At 46.3% G+C, this 16,688-nt stretch overlaps 1 protein-coding gene across 8 annotated transcripts in view; it reads right to left on the reverse strand.

The window, feature by feature from the left end:
- qtc (GRIP domain-containing protein quick-to-court) overlaps window positions 1-16,688 on the reverse strand; it is a 138,143-nt gene that overhangs the window by 72,201 nt on the left and 49,254 nt on the right. For 5 of the 8 annotated variants that reach the window (XM_084607862.1, XM_084607848.1, XM_084607855.1 and 2 more), the window contains one exon: window positions 8,236-8,498. In XM_084607862.1, coding sequence (XP_084463988.1) covers window positions 8,236-8,498 — 263 coding nt within the window. The remainder of the gene's footprint in view (window positions 1-8,235; window positions 8,499-16,688) is intronic. The other 3 variants (XM_084607843.1, XM_084607877.1, XM_084607835.1) reach the window with 2 other exon arrangements.

The following is a 16,688-nucleotide window of genomic DNA, read 5'->3' on the forward strand; positions in this document are numbered from 1 at the left end:
AAAATGATGTCTCCTTTGCTGTTGAAGTCTCGGACATTGAATTAGAACATGGATGACTGTTAGTTGGTCTCCGCATCTCGGGCAATGTGGTGCAGGAGAGTTTGTTAAAAGATATGAATGTGTTGTATATGTGTGACCTATCCTCAGTCTGCACAGAGCTATTTCTTTGAATCTGTTTCGTTTTTCTGTAGTGTACCTGCCTATTGTTGGTTTTATTGTGTGTAGTTTATTCTCAGTTGCTGTGTCCCACTCCTCTTGCCATTGTTGTTGAATCATGTTTTTTATGTGTGGCTTGAGGTCCTGATATGATATGTTGTCAATGTCTGTAGTGTTTCGAAGGGCAGCTGATGCAGCAAGCCTATCAGCTGCCTCGTTACCTGCTATACTGCGTTGGCCTGGCACCCAACACAGTGTAATTTTAAGTTCTTGTTTGTTGGCAGACATAAGAGTGTTATAGAGAGAATTCAGGACTGGGTTCTTATTATGCCACTTCCAAAAGGATAGGGACGTTAAAACACTGAGGGAGTCTGTATAGATGATCGATGTCTGTATTTTATTTTCTATAATGTGTCTCACAGCTAGCAGGATTCCATGGCATTCAGCGGTAAATATACTTGTATGTCTGTTAAGTGTTTTTGAAAGTGAAAATTGCGGTCCATGTGCTGCACAGGACACTTGAGCAGACTTTGAAGCATCACTGTAGTATTCATCACAAGTGTACTTCGCCTGAAGTGACATGAAGTGCTGCTGTATGGCAATAGGGGATGAGTGCTTCCCCACTTCAAGAAACGACAGGTCACAGTTAACACCGTGCATTTCACAAGGGGCAATTAGGTCTTTTATGGAAGTTGTATGAAGACTGGTAACCGGAATGTCCAGATGTTCAATATGCGTGGCAACTCTGATTGGGTATGGTGGTGTTAGGGACGGTTTTCTTGAGAAAAGAGCTGTGCCAGTTTTGTCAAGCAGGAGCCGACGACATGGATGGTCCAGTTGGCATAGTACCTTCATAGCATAAGTTAGAGAAGTAAATTGTCTCCTTCGTTGCAGTGACCATCGGTTCGCCTCGACATAGAGGCTAGCAATTGGGCTAGTTCGGAAAGCGCCCGTGGCGAGGCGAAGACCGAGGTGGTGCACGGGATCGAGCAATTTTAGCGCAAAGGATGATGCTGACCCATAGACCATGGAGCAATAATCAATGCGTGATAGAACTACACTATTCAGAAGGCTCAGAAGGCAGTCGCGGTCTGTGCCCCATGACCGGTGAGAGAGAATTTTTAGCAAATTCATTGCTTTGAGACACTTCAGTCACAACTGTTTTATGTGGGCAATGAAAGAAAGTTTTTCGTCAACAACTACGCCAAGAAATTTGTGTTCTTTTTTAAGGGCTAGGCCCTGACCATTCAATGTTATGTTGGGGTCAGGCCTGATGCCACGCTGTTTAGAGAAAAGTACACAAGCACTCTTTTCACAGTTAAATTTAAACCCATTGTCATCAGCCCACCTGGACAATTTGTTTACACCTAGCTGAATCTGTCGTTCACAGATGGCCAGGTTGCAAGATTTGAAGCTTATCTGGACGTCATCAACATATACAGAACAATAAATAGTTTTTGGCAGCACGCTTTTTAAAGAGTCCATTTTGACTATGAAAAGTGTGCAACTGAGAACACCACCTTGAGGGACACCATTTTCCTGTATGTACTGCTTTGAATATGCATTGCCAACACGAACTTTGAATGTCCGTTCAGACAAATAACTTCGTATTGTATTCAACATGTTCCCTGTAATGCCAAGAGAGAAGAAGTCGCGGATGATACCATAGCGCCAAGTGGTATCATATGCTTTTTCAAGATCGAAAAAGACAGATAAACAATGTTGTTTATGTACAAAAGCATCCCTTGCATAAGACTCAAAGGCAATGAGCTGATCAGCTGTTGACCGCCCAGCTCTAAAACCAGCTTGATTTTGATGAAGAAGACCATTGTATTCAAGGAAATGGAGAAGGCGACGATTAACCATTTTTTCAAAAAGCTTGCATAAACAGCTGGTTAGTGCGATAGGCCGATAACTAGCAGCAAGTGTGGGTTCTTTTCCGGGTTTTAATATGGGGATGATGATCGCTTCCTTCCATGCTTTAGGAAAGCGTCCTGTGGCCCATATTTTATTATACAGGGAAAGTAGGGTTTCAAGCGTGCCCGTATGCAGGTGTTTGAGCATTCCATATGTAACCCTGTCAGGACCTGGTGCTGTGTTCCCACATGTGCCAAGTGCAATCTTCAGCTCCTGCATGGTGAAAGGGCTATTGTACCCTCCTGTGCACGGTCTTTTATCACATATAGGCTTCCTCTCCTCAGTTACCTTGTGCCGCAAAAAAGAATCCGTATAGTGCGCTGAGCTGAATACATATTCGAAGTGTTGCCCTAGTGTGTCTGCTTGGTGTTCAAGAGAGTCACCACTGGTGCTGGCAAGGGGCGTTGGGATTGTGCTATATCCTTTAAGTGCTCTTATCCTGTTGTGAACTTTGTGTGCATCAGAATAAGAGTTCACAGAAGAAAGGAATGATGACCAGCTTTCTCGCTTGGAAATGCGTCGAACACGTCTGCCATTTGCCTTTGCACGCTTGAACGCTATTAGGTTTTCGGTTGTGGGGTATCGGCGTAGTTTCGACCATGCCCTGTTTTGAGTTTCACGAGCAGTCTTACATTCTGCATTCCACCAGGGTCTTCGTTTATTTCGTGGCTTACTTGATGTCTGTGGAATGTATTTTTCTGCTGCCTCTATAATGTGCAGCGTGATCAAGCGCTGAGCCTCATCAACGCCTAAGTCAGCAACTGATGAACAAGCCAATGATGAGTGTTCCCTGAACAACTCCCAGTTGGCTGCATATTCTTTAAACTTTCTAGGATTAGACGCATTTTCATTTTTATTATGAGCATACTTTACAGAGATCGGAAAATGGTCACTTCCATATAGATTGTTAATTACGACCCACTCTGTAGCTGCTAAGAGCATTGGAGAGCCAATAGCTAAATCTATGGATGTGTATGTGTTATGTAGTATGTTGTAGTATGTTGGCTCTTTTGTGTTAAGTAGGCATGATCCAGAGGACAATAAGAATTTTTCGATTAGCACACCTCGGGAGTCCGTTCTTGTACATCCCCATAATGGATGATGTGCATTAAAGTCTCCGACCAGCAGCCATGGTTCTGGAAGTTGATCAACTAGCTTTTCAAAACTTTCGCTACATAACCTATAATCTGGAGGAATGTACAGAGAACACACTGTTGTTATTTTACCAAAAATTAATGCTCGTATTGCCACTGCCTCTAGGTCTGTATTGAGTGAGATACGTCAACGCTTGTCATGAAGGCCAGCTCAGCAGGCTCACAGTATTAATGAGACAGAACATTGAATTTAAGCATCCAATCTTTTCGGGTGAAGCAATCAATTCCATTACGGTTTTGTTAGAAGGCAAATCTTAACCAGAATTTTTTGACCAGTCCCCTATTTTTTATGTGATGCTGGACACCACGAGCAGCGGCAACTATGAAAGGAAAGTTCTGTGGAATTTTTCAGTGAAGCATAGTATCCATTTCCGTGTCTATATTCAAGGTTGTTAGAGCAGAGGAACATACGCCTCTGTTTCTTGAAATGCATCGCCTTAGTCATATTATCAACATACAAGGTGTGCTCAAAAACTATTGAACCTTTGATCAGCAGAGGAATAAGCCACAGCAATGTTGTGCGTGGCTAAGAAAGTCTGAATCAGATGCACAGGATGGGCGGGTGCATTATCATGATGGAGCTGTTCGCTTGAGCCAGTCGTGATGGAAGGACCTCCTGCTAGGACTCCTCTATGATGGTTTGGCCTTGTGGTGCATACTCATGATGCGCCACCCCACAGAAGTTTTTTGGCCATGGGGATGTCAGATGTTTCCACTGCGATGACTGCATCTTGGTCTCTGGGTCGTACCCGTAATCCCACGACTCATCACCTGTAATCACAGCCTTCAGAAAGCTGAGATCAGAGTTTTCATTGCCCTGCGCGATTTCCAGATGGCATTCCTTCTACTCCTTTGTTAGCATTTTCAGTACAAATTTTACAGAAAATTTTGCAGAAACCCTCCTCATGCCTGAATTCTCAGTCAAAATTGAATGTACGGATCCAATGCTTAGCCTTATCTCCTTCGCAAGTTCTCGAACTGTAATGAGACGGTCCTCCACGAGCAAAGTCTGCACCTGCTAAACGAGATTTTTATTATCGCTTGTTGATGATCTGCTATATGCGGGTTACTGTCCACTGATGTGCAGCTATCTTTGAAGCAGTTGTACCATTCCTTTATCCGTGAGCTGCTCATGCCATCGTCCGCTAAAGCCTGTCGAATCTAACAAATGATTTCGATTTTGGTATCACCAAGCTTTTGGCACAATGTGATGCAATATCGTTGCTCATGTTGTTCCGTCATCGTACAACTTACTGGAATCGAATTATTGCACACTACGTGTCCTCGTTTACAGGCACCAGCGACTGATGCTTTCTGTAGGCTGGAAAAATATTGCGCAGCACATGAATGTCCCCTCTCCAGTGAAGGAAGTCTCCCGCACATCATTAGTTGAGGCAGGACAGAAGACGGCTCAATATTTTTTTAACGCACCTCCAGGTGCGCAACAGCGCAAATAGGATTAGTAGCAATTTTTGGAGCAGAAAAATCGCAGTTATGGAGCAGTAAAGTTCATATTTAGAGCAGCTCACAGGGAAAAAGAAAACTGCACTTTGCAGCACAAATTCAAAATTTGGAGCCGTTAAAGGCCCACTGTCCACCCTCCGGTCGAAAATATTTTCTTCCCCGGTGACTGTGAGAATTTGCCCCCAGAACGCAAGGCTGCAAAATGTTTTTGAAAAAAGTAACTAATAACGCCGTTACAGCCACCGCAATCACCCGATTCTGTCGTGTTTCTCTCCTCCCATTCCCTTGCAAAAGTTTTTCACTCTCCTACCCGGTCGTCTAGCCTCTGCAAAACAAATTCCCCTTCTTCTTCTGCGTTTGGCAGAAGGTGGGACGTGGCACTCTGAGTGCGCAAAAAAAAAAATAGAAACGGGCGAGGGAGCGCGCTGCTGGATTCAGTCCAGCCGTGGCGAGGGAAAAGCGCGCAGCGAGCAGAAGACACCCACCCCTCACCCTCAGACAGTGAGACGGATCAATGGGCGTCGTTCTCGACTATAGTTGCGGCTCGACAGGCCAGGTACCCGATCGAAACACTGGACTCCTTTGCTTAAAAGGTTCTTTCCTGGACAGTGGCCCTTTAAACATGAAAGAAATCTTACTTTCGGCACAAAAAATTAAAAGGTGTGAATATCGGATCATATGAATGTGATCCAAAGGAAATCTAGCAAGGACCATCTATCACTGGCGCTGCGTGTACCTATTTTCGTAAATAAGTGGTTCATACTGCCAGGCATGCTATGACACTAAAAAAAAGTGAATGTGAGCCCCGTAAAAAAAAAAAGAAATTAATTTTTCAAACTTCGGGGACCGAATAAAAATGGCAAAATCTAGAGAATATGCATTTTTTTTTTTTTCATTATCTTGCTCCCAATAAGACTCATAAAACAATGTTTTACTGTCTGCGAAATCCACAGCTTGTGTCGTGCGACGGCAGCTCCAGAAGAGCTCAATTCGAAGTCGTGACTGCAATCATGCCTAACTGTGCCAAAAGCGAGTGCAATAGAAAAACATGAAAAACAAAATGTTAATTCAAAAGCAGAAACAAAAAAAAAGGGCAAAAAGAAAAGAAAAACAGCAACCAAAATGCGAAAGGGCAAAAGCGAGCGAGCACGTCTTCAGCCCGGGATTTATGCATTCTCGGGGCTGCTAGCGATGACTCGGTGGTTTTAGACACAATATTTGAATTAAGGAGACGTGGGCGATGACTCGGTATATTAGGCTATATATTTCGTGCACAGAGCAGACTTTACAGTATTTCGACGTTATAAATGTCAATTTTGGCAGTCTTGGGCTCCACTGTGGCATTATGGAATTAAATTCCGCTGTGCGTTGCCCAACCTGCTGATGCCCAAAATAAATTTCACATGTACCACCTTAGCCCTAACACATAAGCCACCTCCTACACTAGACGGGAAAGTGAATCTATCGACGAGACAGCATAAAAACAACCTTGCTTTACGAATGGCTCAGCAAAATACCGAGAACTTCCAGAGCCGCATAAAAACTAGAGCTACATTCATTAAAAGCATGCAGCGCCTCAAACACAGTGTTGAAGTATTGCTCCAAAAACACAAGTACAACTGTCCTTTTCACAGTGTGACACAGTAGCAGAGGTGCCGATGGTTACAAACAGCCCATTTGAGTTATGAAGACACTTCACGTACCACAAGAGCTGTGACCCGTGTGATGAAGCATCCTCAAACCGCAACGCGTACTCAAAGAGTGGAGGAAGCATGTGGATGCAAGGGAGAAAACTATGAGCAGGCATTAGAACGGCATTAGAACGGCATGACGCCATATCAAAATAAAACTAATTAAAATACCAATGACGCACACTGCAGTGTCTGAAACGTCGTAACTGGCCATATCACGGCCGCAGAAAGTTGTCCCCGAGTATGGCGAACTTTTGCGGCTAGTCAGGGCATTTTGGTGCAGTGTGGCGCAATTTAGCAAATTTTACATTTATGGCGCAGAAATATGCAGCTGTATCAAAATGGCATGAATGGCACACTGTTATACCCCTGCACATCGTACGCATCGCTGATGAAAGTTTTGGTGGGCCATAGTGACCACTTCATCCTAGAAATTTAAAACAACATGGCACCTAGTTCCAAAAGTTTAAAGCTTATTGTAGGTGACGTGAAAGAAGCGCTGCTTTCTGTTGAAGGGCATACTGTAGATAATGCAAAATATAAATAAACATGACGAGCACTTCTGAAAGAAAAAGAACACTGTACAGTAAAGAAAATCGATGATTTACTGTTTGTTTTATGTGATTTTCAAAGCCAATTAAAGTTATAAATCCTCGTTTTCTTGGATATAGAGTGCTTATTCTACATGCTATGAGACAAGCTGTTTTTGTTACAACCATAAATGCACAACTTATTTTGATCAGTGCTTAGTCCCTTTGTAATGAGGGAGTAATTACTCATTACCAAGCACAGCCATATAGCTACAAAGGAAATTGTTATCATTTAGTTAGACCGCAAGATGACACGTACAAGAAAATTGAACAGGGACAAGAATTGTTGCATAAGCAGTGACATGCTTCCGCAAAACCCAGCCATGAATAGGATGCAGAGTGGCACTAGTTTTGGCCAGCAGGGGCAGTGCAGAAATAGGGTTTCTTTAGTAGGCAGGGCTACAGCTGTAAAGAACAGTAAAAGAAGAAGGGACTGCATTCATGCAGGATATGAAGGCAATGGAGGCACTGCTGCCAGGTGCACACACAACGCATCAGCAAAGGCTTCGCATTCTTCTTGCGGGCGCTTTCAGTAACAACATTCTTGCGCCAGTCTTGGAAAAAAAAAAGAAAACGATAATTGAAAACTGTGTGTGAGAAAGGAGTACCTACAACATCGGTTACTATGAATCGTAGCCTTCTATGTTGTCCTTTGCTGGCAGAGGACAATCAGGCACAATTTCAAGCCAGTCCGTACACGGCTGCACTTTAAGACCAGCCAATCAATGGAGCATGGGACTAAGACTGGGCTTACTTTTGACAGTGTAGCTTTGTTCAGCCATGCTCCTTTGTATCGTTCGTGTTTTACTTGCTGGTGTTAAAGCTCAGCCTCTGGTGCTCAACCAGAGGGCTGACTACGTAAAACCTGATTGATATCACTTTAGGGTATGTTTGCTGATCAGTGCCAGCCAGTGATGTAGCAAACGATGACATGCATGACATGCACCACTGAACAATCACAAACAGCCCATGGATAATGGGACAGATTAGTGGTCCTGCATCATGGACTGGCTTTTGCTGGAAGGTGGGAGGTGGAGACGGTACCAAAGCTGTCAGCTTTGCACATCTGTATACAGTTTCTTTCTGCTTTGGAATGGGGCATGCAGAAAGAAAATGCTCACAACAACATAGGCCCAGGGGAGCTTAGTTAGGACTGCTTAAGCTGTGTCGACTGTGCGATCAATCTCAATATCTGAAGCTTCGAGACTCCCTCGCCTAACTTCCTCTCCTCGTCCACTGGTATGGTGGAGCCTGTGTAACAACCTGTGGTGGGGAGGATCCAGCCTGCAGGGCCTGCAGCTGCATGGTGAGTTGGCGCAGACGCTCGTCACGCAGGCGGGCCTCGCTGGTGGCCCGGGCAAGAGCGGCCCTGAGCTGGCGAAGCTCCCGGTCCTTGCGCTGCGTGGGTGTCAGGTAGGTCTCCGTGTCCACAGGCCGCTGGCAGTGGAGAACCGAGCGGCAGCTTCCCCGGCGGTGACACGACACGGCCGTCTCCACAGCGGGCACCACTGTGCCATATGCCACTGCTGTCACATATATATGGAGCCATTTTGCGGAGGTGCACACATGCAGGCAAAAGCAAGGCAAGGGAAATAAAAACTGCCACAAAGCATAAAGTTTCAGCACTTAACCTACATATCTGGCCATTATACTCATCTATTTCTGTTCCCTTTCTGTCCCCCTGAATTTATTGCCAGGCACTACAGCTTCCATCCACCATCTGGCAATGGACCACAGTACACACCCCTACCCACAAGCATCACAACAATTTGACGGCGAGTCAGACTGCTACACTCCTCCACCAGCACTGGAGTTCACAGCAATTGCCTTGCATGCAAAGCTGCCACAACTGAGTGGTTCCACCTTTCCTTTCTCATTCTTTCCAGTATAAATATTCACCGTTTCCTCCACTTGTCCAGAAGTACTATAATATCCCATTGAGGAGATGGACTAGGTGTACGAACTGAGAAACTTGTGCTTCTCTCTCACCCAACCATGCAGAAAGCAATGCCACAAGGCATGAGGCACACCACTTTACTGCCCTTCTGAGAGTTTTCTACCAGTGAAAGCAGTTCAGTTCAAAGCATGGCAGTACCCAGTTTTACGCCAATGCCAAGCAATGAGCTCTTGTTTTTCCTAGCTGCCGCATCTGGTACTGAGGTATGTTCAAGGTGACCATGCCATTAATTTCCCTGGGTGAGGAACACAGACAATGCAGGATGACTGGAAATATGGGTGTAAAAAAATTCTAGCACAACTAGAAACCAAGCATGTGTCAGCCATCTCCAGTGCAGCCGTACGCTTATGCAAAAACTTGACACTCTCCTGGATAGGCAAAGTAGCAAGCCAACTCCTTTCAATGACACTCATTTAAAATGGCACATTCTGTTTGCGTGTACATGGTCAGCAAAAATGTGTGAAACTTGTACATTTTGAAGCGAAAAGCTTCACTAGGCTAATCAACTCCAAGTCTCGTGTGTGCTCAGGCATTAGAAAAAGCCACAGCTGCACATGTGCAAACCACGTGACGTCACAGGAGAAGAAGAATGATGCACTGCGCCATTTTGTCTGAGGTCATCATCATCATCAACTAGGTTTTCAAGCCGTCGGCGTGGCACCGAGACACCTTATGCCGGGAAAGAGAAGAAGAAGAATAACAGGAGACGAGGCGTCGGGTGCTGCTGCTCAGGCCGAAGCCACTGCTACACGACGGAATGAAAGCAAGAGGAGGCGGCGGGTCAAGGAAAGTGGAGAACAGCGTGCCGGAAAAGAGACGTGTGAGTGACACAGCAAGACGGGTGCGTTTTACTGCTGAGAAGAACACTGGATGTGACGATGAGGTTAACCGTTTACGAAAAGTGGACCCTGACATTCGGTTTCGTAAGCTTGGCTATGCTACTCGTGAGTTTCAGCCTCGCTTCCCAGACAATTCATTTGAAAGTGTGTGTAGTGGGCCAACTGCGCCAAGGAACCACAAGCTAAGCCATGGCATCGCCGAACCTTTTCGCTTCCGATATCCAGGCTTAACCAAACTAAGCCAACACCAACTTTTCTTCTGCAAGGAATTTTCCAAAGACTGCCAAAGACAAGCTTAAGACATAGTCATACAATTTGTGCCCTTAGTAAAAGTCAAACATCTGGTTCACTCTCTGGCTATGACAATGTTTATTTACTAAAAAAATACATATTACTAGCAAAGAAACTTAAATTTCTGAGTAAGACATTTTTTTATCACCGCTCTAGTGCTCATATATTTAAAGTGAAAATCACAAAGACTTCTATGACATTTTAGAACACGATGGGAGAACAAGAGCTTAAGGAGCACAAAAGAAATGCCTTCCTTTTCTTGCTTATGAAGCTATTTACAGCCAAGGTGGTGTCTTTCATGCTAAAATGTGGAGATCTGTCGATACAAGCCAGCTTCAACTCCTCAAAGGAAGAGGCAAGTGGAAAGTTCTTTTTTTCTGTGGTGAGCTCAATTAGATTCTCCACGCATATTCTCTGGCATTATTGCAACTCTCTTCTTTTACCCACCACCTACTACCACAAAGATAAGCTAAGAAGAACAGCCGGCAGAGAGTAAGGCAAGCAGGCAAAGGGGCAAAGCTCGCTGGCAGTTGGTGCAGGGCAGGGCTGATTGAGGTCTCGTGTTATGTAATGGACTCATCAGAGAGTAATGATGGTGACCAAGGCATGCTCAGTGCCGAGCAACAACAGTGTTCTCAACAGGCACATTCTTTTTCGCACTGACAACTTTTGACCACACACAAGTTCCAACTTCTGCAGTCTGTGCTGCTCAGTCTCTCCTGTAATACTCCCCCCCTCCCCCCTTTTTTTGTTTTGAAGTGCTGGAAAATTGTTTATCCCTCTCTCCCCTGCGTTGGCAGTCTACAGTTTTCTAATCACAGAATTTAGGATGCTATGTTTCTGAACCTAGTGCTCAGGATGGCACAAAATGTGGGCGTTAGCTGACTGTCACCCCACCTAGGGTGTTCAAGCAAACAGCTTAGGGCTGCCCAAAACACAGAAAAGAGAAACCGCACAGTGGTGCAAACCTGCATTTCATTTACAAGCTTTGTTTGTTTCAACGTAGCCAAAACACATGATAAATACAGTGTCTATTATAAAATGCATATTCACAACAGGCCACAGGTTAAAAGCTAAGGAAGAAGCTTGAAAGGCCTAACAAAAAAAGAAGCAGCGATGGTGGATCCCACATGAGCATGCCACTGAAATTGGCAAACAGCACATGAAGATAATAAATAAAACAGCGACAACTAAAGCAGTTCTATTTACAAAAGAACTTCAAGTCACTACGTGGGAGATTATATATGCTAAACCGGTCAGATTCAAAAATGTTAAAAATGTCACTTATAATCAAATTGTGTGTTTGCGTGCATAGTTTGTTCCCATTTGTGGAAGTGACCAGTGGATCGGGTTTTGATATATTTTTCCTTTGGCTTTAACTTTGTGATACTCAGCAAAAAGATTACAAATTTCAAATAAATAAATTGTAAGGGTGTGTTGAAGCTCAGGTCGGTGTTCAGGTCGACCGTTGAACTAGCGCGTCAGTCTCTTGCATCTTCGTCTTTGTCTGCTGTCTTCTTTTTTAGCACGCGCCTTTCGACATACGCTCGTCGTCTTTGTCACCGTCGACAATCACCGAGCGTTGGTGTGACACTACAATTATCCCCGGGAGAAAAAAGAGGCATCCTGCCGACTCATGGTGTGGACACAACAGGCGGGTCGTAACAGGGCTTGAGGCGGTCAACGTGTACTGTTTCACGCCCGCGGCGACGCATATCCGGTCTCGGTACAAGCGGTTCTATAACGTAGTTCACCGGAGAGGTCTGGCAAATAACCCAATATGGGCCATGGTATTTGGAAGCAAGTTTGGTAGAGAGGCCGGAAGGGGTGGCAGGAACCCAAAGCCACACGAGGGAGTCTGTGCTGTATGAAGGAGCTGGACAAGACGGTGCGCGAAGGAACTGCTGGTGACCTTGGTTCTGGGTTGTAAATGAGCGGGCCAACTGGCGACATTCTTCTGCATATGCTGTTGCTTGAGAGACGGTGGTCGCTTCGGAGGTGTCAGGGCGATAAGGAAGTATTGTGTCCATAGTTGAGGTGGGTTCACGGCCGTATAAAAGGAAAAAGGGGGAGAAGCAGGTCGTGCTTTGTATAGCAGTATTATAAGCGTACGTGACAAATGGGAGAAGCCGGTCCCAGTTTGAGTGGTCGGACGTGACATACATGGCCAGCATGTCACTTAAAGTGCGGTTAAAACGTTCCGTCATGCCATTGTCTGCGGATGGTAGGCCGAGGTAGAACGGTAGACAATGTGGCACTGCTGAAGAAGGGCTTCAATGGTCTCGGAAAGAAAAACACGGCCACGGTCACTGAGCAATTCTTTAGGTGAACCGTGGCGCAGAACGAGATGGTGCGCCGATGCAGAAGGTAAAGAAGATATTTTTGCGCAGCAGGTAAGGTGGTCAACAGCCACGATGACCCAACGGTTACCAGCTGGAGTGACTGGTAGTGGCCCGTAAAGATCAATACCAACACGATCGAATGGTCGGCTGGGGCAGGGCAAGGGCTGCATCGGAACGGTGCAGTGGTGTGGAGGGTTTTTGCGGCGTTGGCATTCCTGGCATGCGCGAACGTAATGACGCACGAAGCTGTACATACCCTGCCAGTAATAGCGGAGGCGAAGACGAGTGTAAGTTTTCAACACTCCGGCGTGGGCACACTGAGGATCGGCGTGAAAAGCGGCATATATTTCCGAACGGAGATGCCGAGAAATGACAAGGAGCCACTTGCGTCCGTCGGAAAGGTAATTTCGGCGGTAAAGCATGCCGTTGCGGATGGAAAAATGACGAGCTTGGCGGTGAAGCGTTCGTGAAGCTGGGCGCAGAGAAGGTGTAGATAACAGCGTGAGAAGAGAAGCGATCCAAGGGTCTTGCCTTTGTTCATTGGGCATGTCGGCAATTTCTAGCGAAAATGAGTCACTTATGGTGATAGCTGTCGAGTCAGAGCCACATTGAAGAGGTGACCTAGACAGGGCGTCGGCATCAGAATGCTTACGGCCAGACTGGTGGGTGACCTGAATGTCGTACTCTTGTAAGCGGAGGGCCCAACGAGCAAGACGGCCGGATGGGTCTTTAGGGGTGGACAACCAGCAGAGTGCGTGATGGTCCGTAACAACAGAAAAGGGACGACCGTAGAGATATGGGCGGAACTTCCCAATGGCCCAAATGATGACCAAGCACTCCTTTTCGGTTACAGAATAATTCTTTTCGGCCTTTGTTAAAGGGACACTAAAGACATCCAAAGATGGTATGAAAATCTAATAAACTACATTTGGTGACACTGTCGCCGCATATCCGGCAGCAAAAAATCGAATAATTGCCGAGATACTGCGATAAGAAGTTGAGGCTTTTTCTTGTTCCCGCCGGTCGAATTCAAACTGTGCCCTCCGACTACATAGTCGGAGTTGAGTGATGCACACTATAACGTAAGCGGAGACTCCGTGATAGCTAGCGAGCCGGCATGGCCCGTGGCGTCACATCCCTCAAGGGCCAACATGGCAACAGCGTACTCGCAATGACGGCCACAGCCGAAATAAATAAAACGATGAAGAGAGTAATTTACCGAGCGATGGGCCCATAAAGGAAGAAAAAAAAAAACATAGAGCGCTTGTAATGCACAATACTTTACATGTTTCTCCAGCTTTCCCGCTCCTTGCACTGTGTATAAACAAACCGAGCCCTCAGTCATCGCAACGCTTCCCGACATGTTTACATACAAATAAGATTTAGTTACCAGCAAAACAGTGTCCTCGCTGTTGCGCTTGTCACTTTTGAAGCTTCGTCGCACTTTTTTCCTTCAAGGTTTGTGCTACAGCTCCGTGTCCAGCGAAAATTACGTCCACGGTAGCAGAGCATGACCGAAGTGCCGGCGCCACTACATTTGCCAGCGCTGTGAAATTCCACATGTTAAAATGGATCCAGTGCACAATATAGTGCGCATTGGCATCCAGAACGTTAGTTGCAAGACGTGAGAGCAGGCAGCATGCGCCGATGGTCAAGAAGTTGTAATTTTTAGACCGGCAGCTGAAACACTTTATTGTAAATGGGGCCATGACATAAAAACCAGAAATGTTTCCAATCTTCCTGTGGCGCGGCGTAGCCGAGCGGTTAGCGCCGAACGTTACGGAACAGGCAGTTGCGAGTTCGAATCTTGCCGCTACTGGCGGTTTTTTTTTTTTTTTTTTCTACAAATCGATTTTTTTTTTTACCTTTCGTAATGTATTTCTGGTGCTTCGTTATTTTTAGTTTTTACTTTTTACCAGAGGCCCTTTTTTCCGCCGGGCGACGAGCGCAATATATCGACGCTCTCCTTGGTACGAGCGGCAAGTATGCCCCTTTTGTTTAAGACGCCTGCAAATAGCACGTTGAAGGTCTTGTTGACGCAGTATGTTGGTCAGATGTGCCATGATTTAGTGAACAATTGAATGATAATGCGTTTTTCCTTCGGTACTTAGCATATGTATGCTTTTCGTGGCGTACGTAGCTGCAGTCGAGCGGTCAGGTCACAGTCGATGCGGCGACGGCGGCGATATGTTGGCGCAGAAGTGTGAACGAAGGAGTGTGTCGGCTGCAGCGAATTTCGCTCGCTCGTGCCTCCGAATGCTCAAATGGGAACCATCAAGGCGCATCTGCTGCTCCAAGCTCGTAATTCAGGCGCTGCAGGTCCAAACAAACTATCCGAGTGCGCACGAAATGCCTGACCCGAAACATGACCAAAACTGAAGTGGGCGCCTGTGGCGCCTCCAAGTATATTTTTATATTTGCCTTGCAACGTTTATGTTGTCTTTTCGCCGTCGTTTAGGTATGATAAAAGCGTGTTATTATATTCAAGACAAAACCTACGACCGCATTCAAACGGGCAACGTAATTCGCATTTGTCAGCCTTCGTGATCCCTAGCGCATCACGTGATTTGTAGTTGCGCGTTTTGGCTGTGGCGGCGATACCTGTATTTCTGTTCTTCCTCTTTACTACCTTATAATAGCTCTGTTTTCAGTAAGAGTGGATTTTTTGTAATCAGGAATTGGCATTCTATCGATGCAAGCCAACTTCAGTTTTCTCTTTAGTGTCCCTTTAAGGTACGGCAGGCATAAGCAACAACGTACTCTGGGTTGCCGGGCTTTCGTTGTGCAAGGACAGCGCCGAGACCTACACCGCTGGCATCAGTGTGAATTTCGGTAGGCGCCACAGGGTCAAAATAGCGGAGAATCGGAGGCGACACTAGAAGGCGCCGAAGTGTCGAAAAGGCCTCATCACAGTCGGATGTCCAAGACGAAAGAATGGCGTCACCGGCAAGGAGATCAGTCAGCGGCGAGATGATGGAAGCGAAATTGCGTACGAAGTGACGAAAATACGAGCACAGCCCGATAAAACTATGCAGCTCCTTTAGAGAAGTTGGGCGTGGAAACTCAGCTACAGCACGGAGTTTCGCAGGATCTGGACGAACACCGTCTTCCGAAACAATGTGTCCCAATATAGGAAGCTGGCAAGCCCCGAAGCAGCACTTTTTCAAATTTAGTTGCAGGCCGGCATCAGTCAAACACTTTAGCACACGCTCGAGATGGTCCAAATGTGACGTAAAATCTTTTGAAAACACGACAACATCGTCCAGGTAACAAAGACAGTCATGCCACTTGAGTCCACACAGAATTGTGTCGATCATGCGCTCGAAGGTGGCCGGCGCGTTGCACAATCCAAACGGCATGACGTTAAATTCATAGAGACCATCAGGTGTCACAAAGGCGGTTTTTGGTCGATCGTCATCTGCCATGGGCACCTGCCAGTAGCCCGAGCGAAGATCCAGAGATGAAAAGAATTCGGCACCTTGAAGGCAATCGAGAGCGTCATCAATACGTGGAAGGGGGTATACGTCTTTTCGCATTATCTTGTTCAAACACCTGTAATCAACACACAACCGTATAGAGCCATCCTTTTTCCTCACGAGAACAACTGGAGAAGCCCAAGGGCTGTGCAAAGGCTGGATGACGCCACGCTGAAGCATGTCATTAACGTGCGCAGTGATAACTTGACGTTCAGCAGCCGATACCCGATAAGGGCGCTGGCGTACCGGGGCATGCGTACCGGTGTCGATGCAGTGAGTGACTACGGATGTGCGCCCCAAAGATGTCCGAGGAAGGTCGAATGAGGAACGGAAGTGCTGCAGCAAGCTGACGAGCTGGTCGCGTTGATCTGCTGAAAGGCTGGCATCCAGACAGCCAGAAAAAGCTGCAGTGGAGTCGTCGTTCTGTACAGAAGCGGGCAAGTCAATAGTATCGAGCTGCAGTGGGGTTGGGTCTTCTGAGACGACAGATGTCATAGCGTCATCAAAGGACTCGACATGACCAAGACATTCTCCACGAAGAAGCATTGACGGACAAGGCGACGGGTTAGAGACGTATATGGCGCTGTAGCCACCACAGAAAGTCAGAAGGGCGAAAGGCAGGACTAAGCAATGGCAACGATTAGCGGCGTGAGTCGGAGTGAACAGAACTGTCGAATCAGAAAAGCCGGCGCAGGAAACGGGCATCAGGACGGTAGAGCAGGCGGGGATGTCAGTATCTTCGGCCACAGTTATCTTATCGACGTGGAGCGGTGTGTCAGACGAGGTGGCCGGTGAAAGCGGAGACATTTCG

The sequence above is a fragment of the Amblyomma maculatum genome, chromosome 1, assembly GCF_055883805.1.
Source record: "Amblyomma maculatum isolate TAMU_Amacu chromosome 1, ASM5588380v1, whole genome shotgun sequence".
NCBI lineage: Eukaryota > Metazoa > Arthropoda > Arachnida > Ixodida > Ixodidae > Amblyomma > Amblyomma maculatum.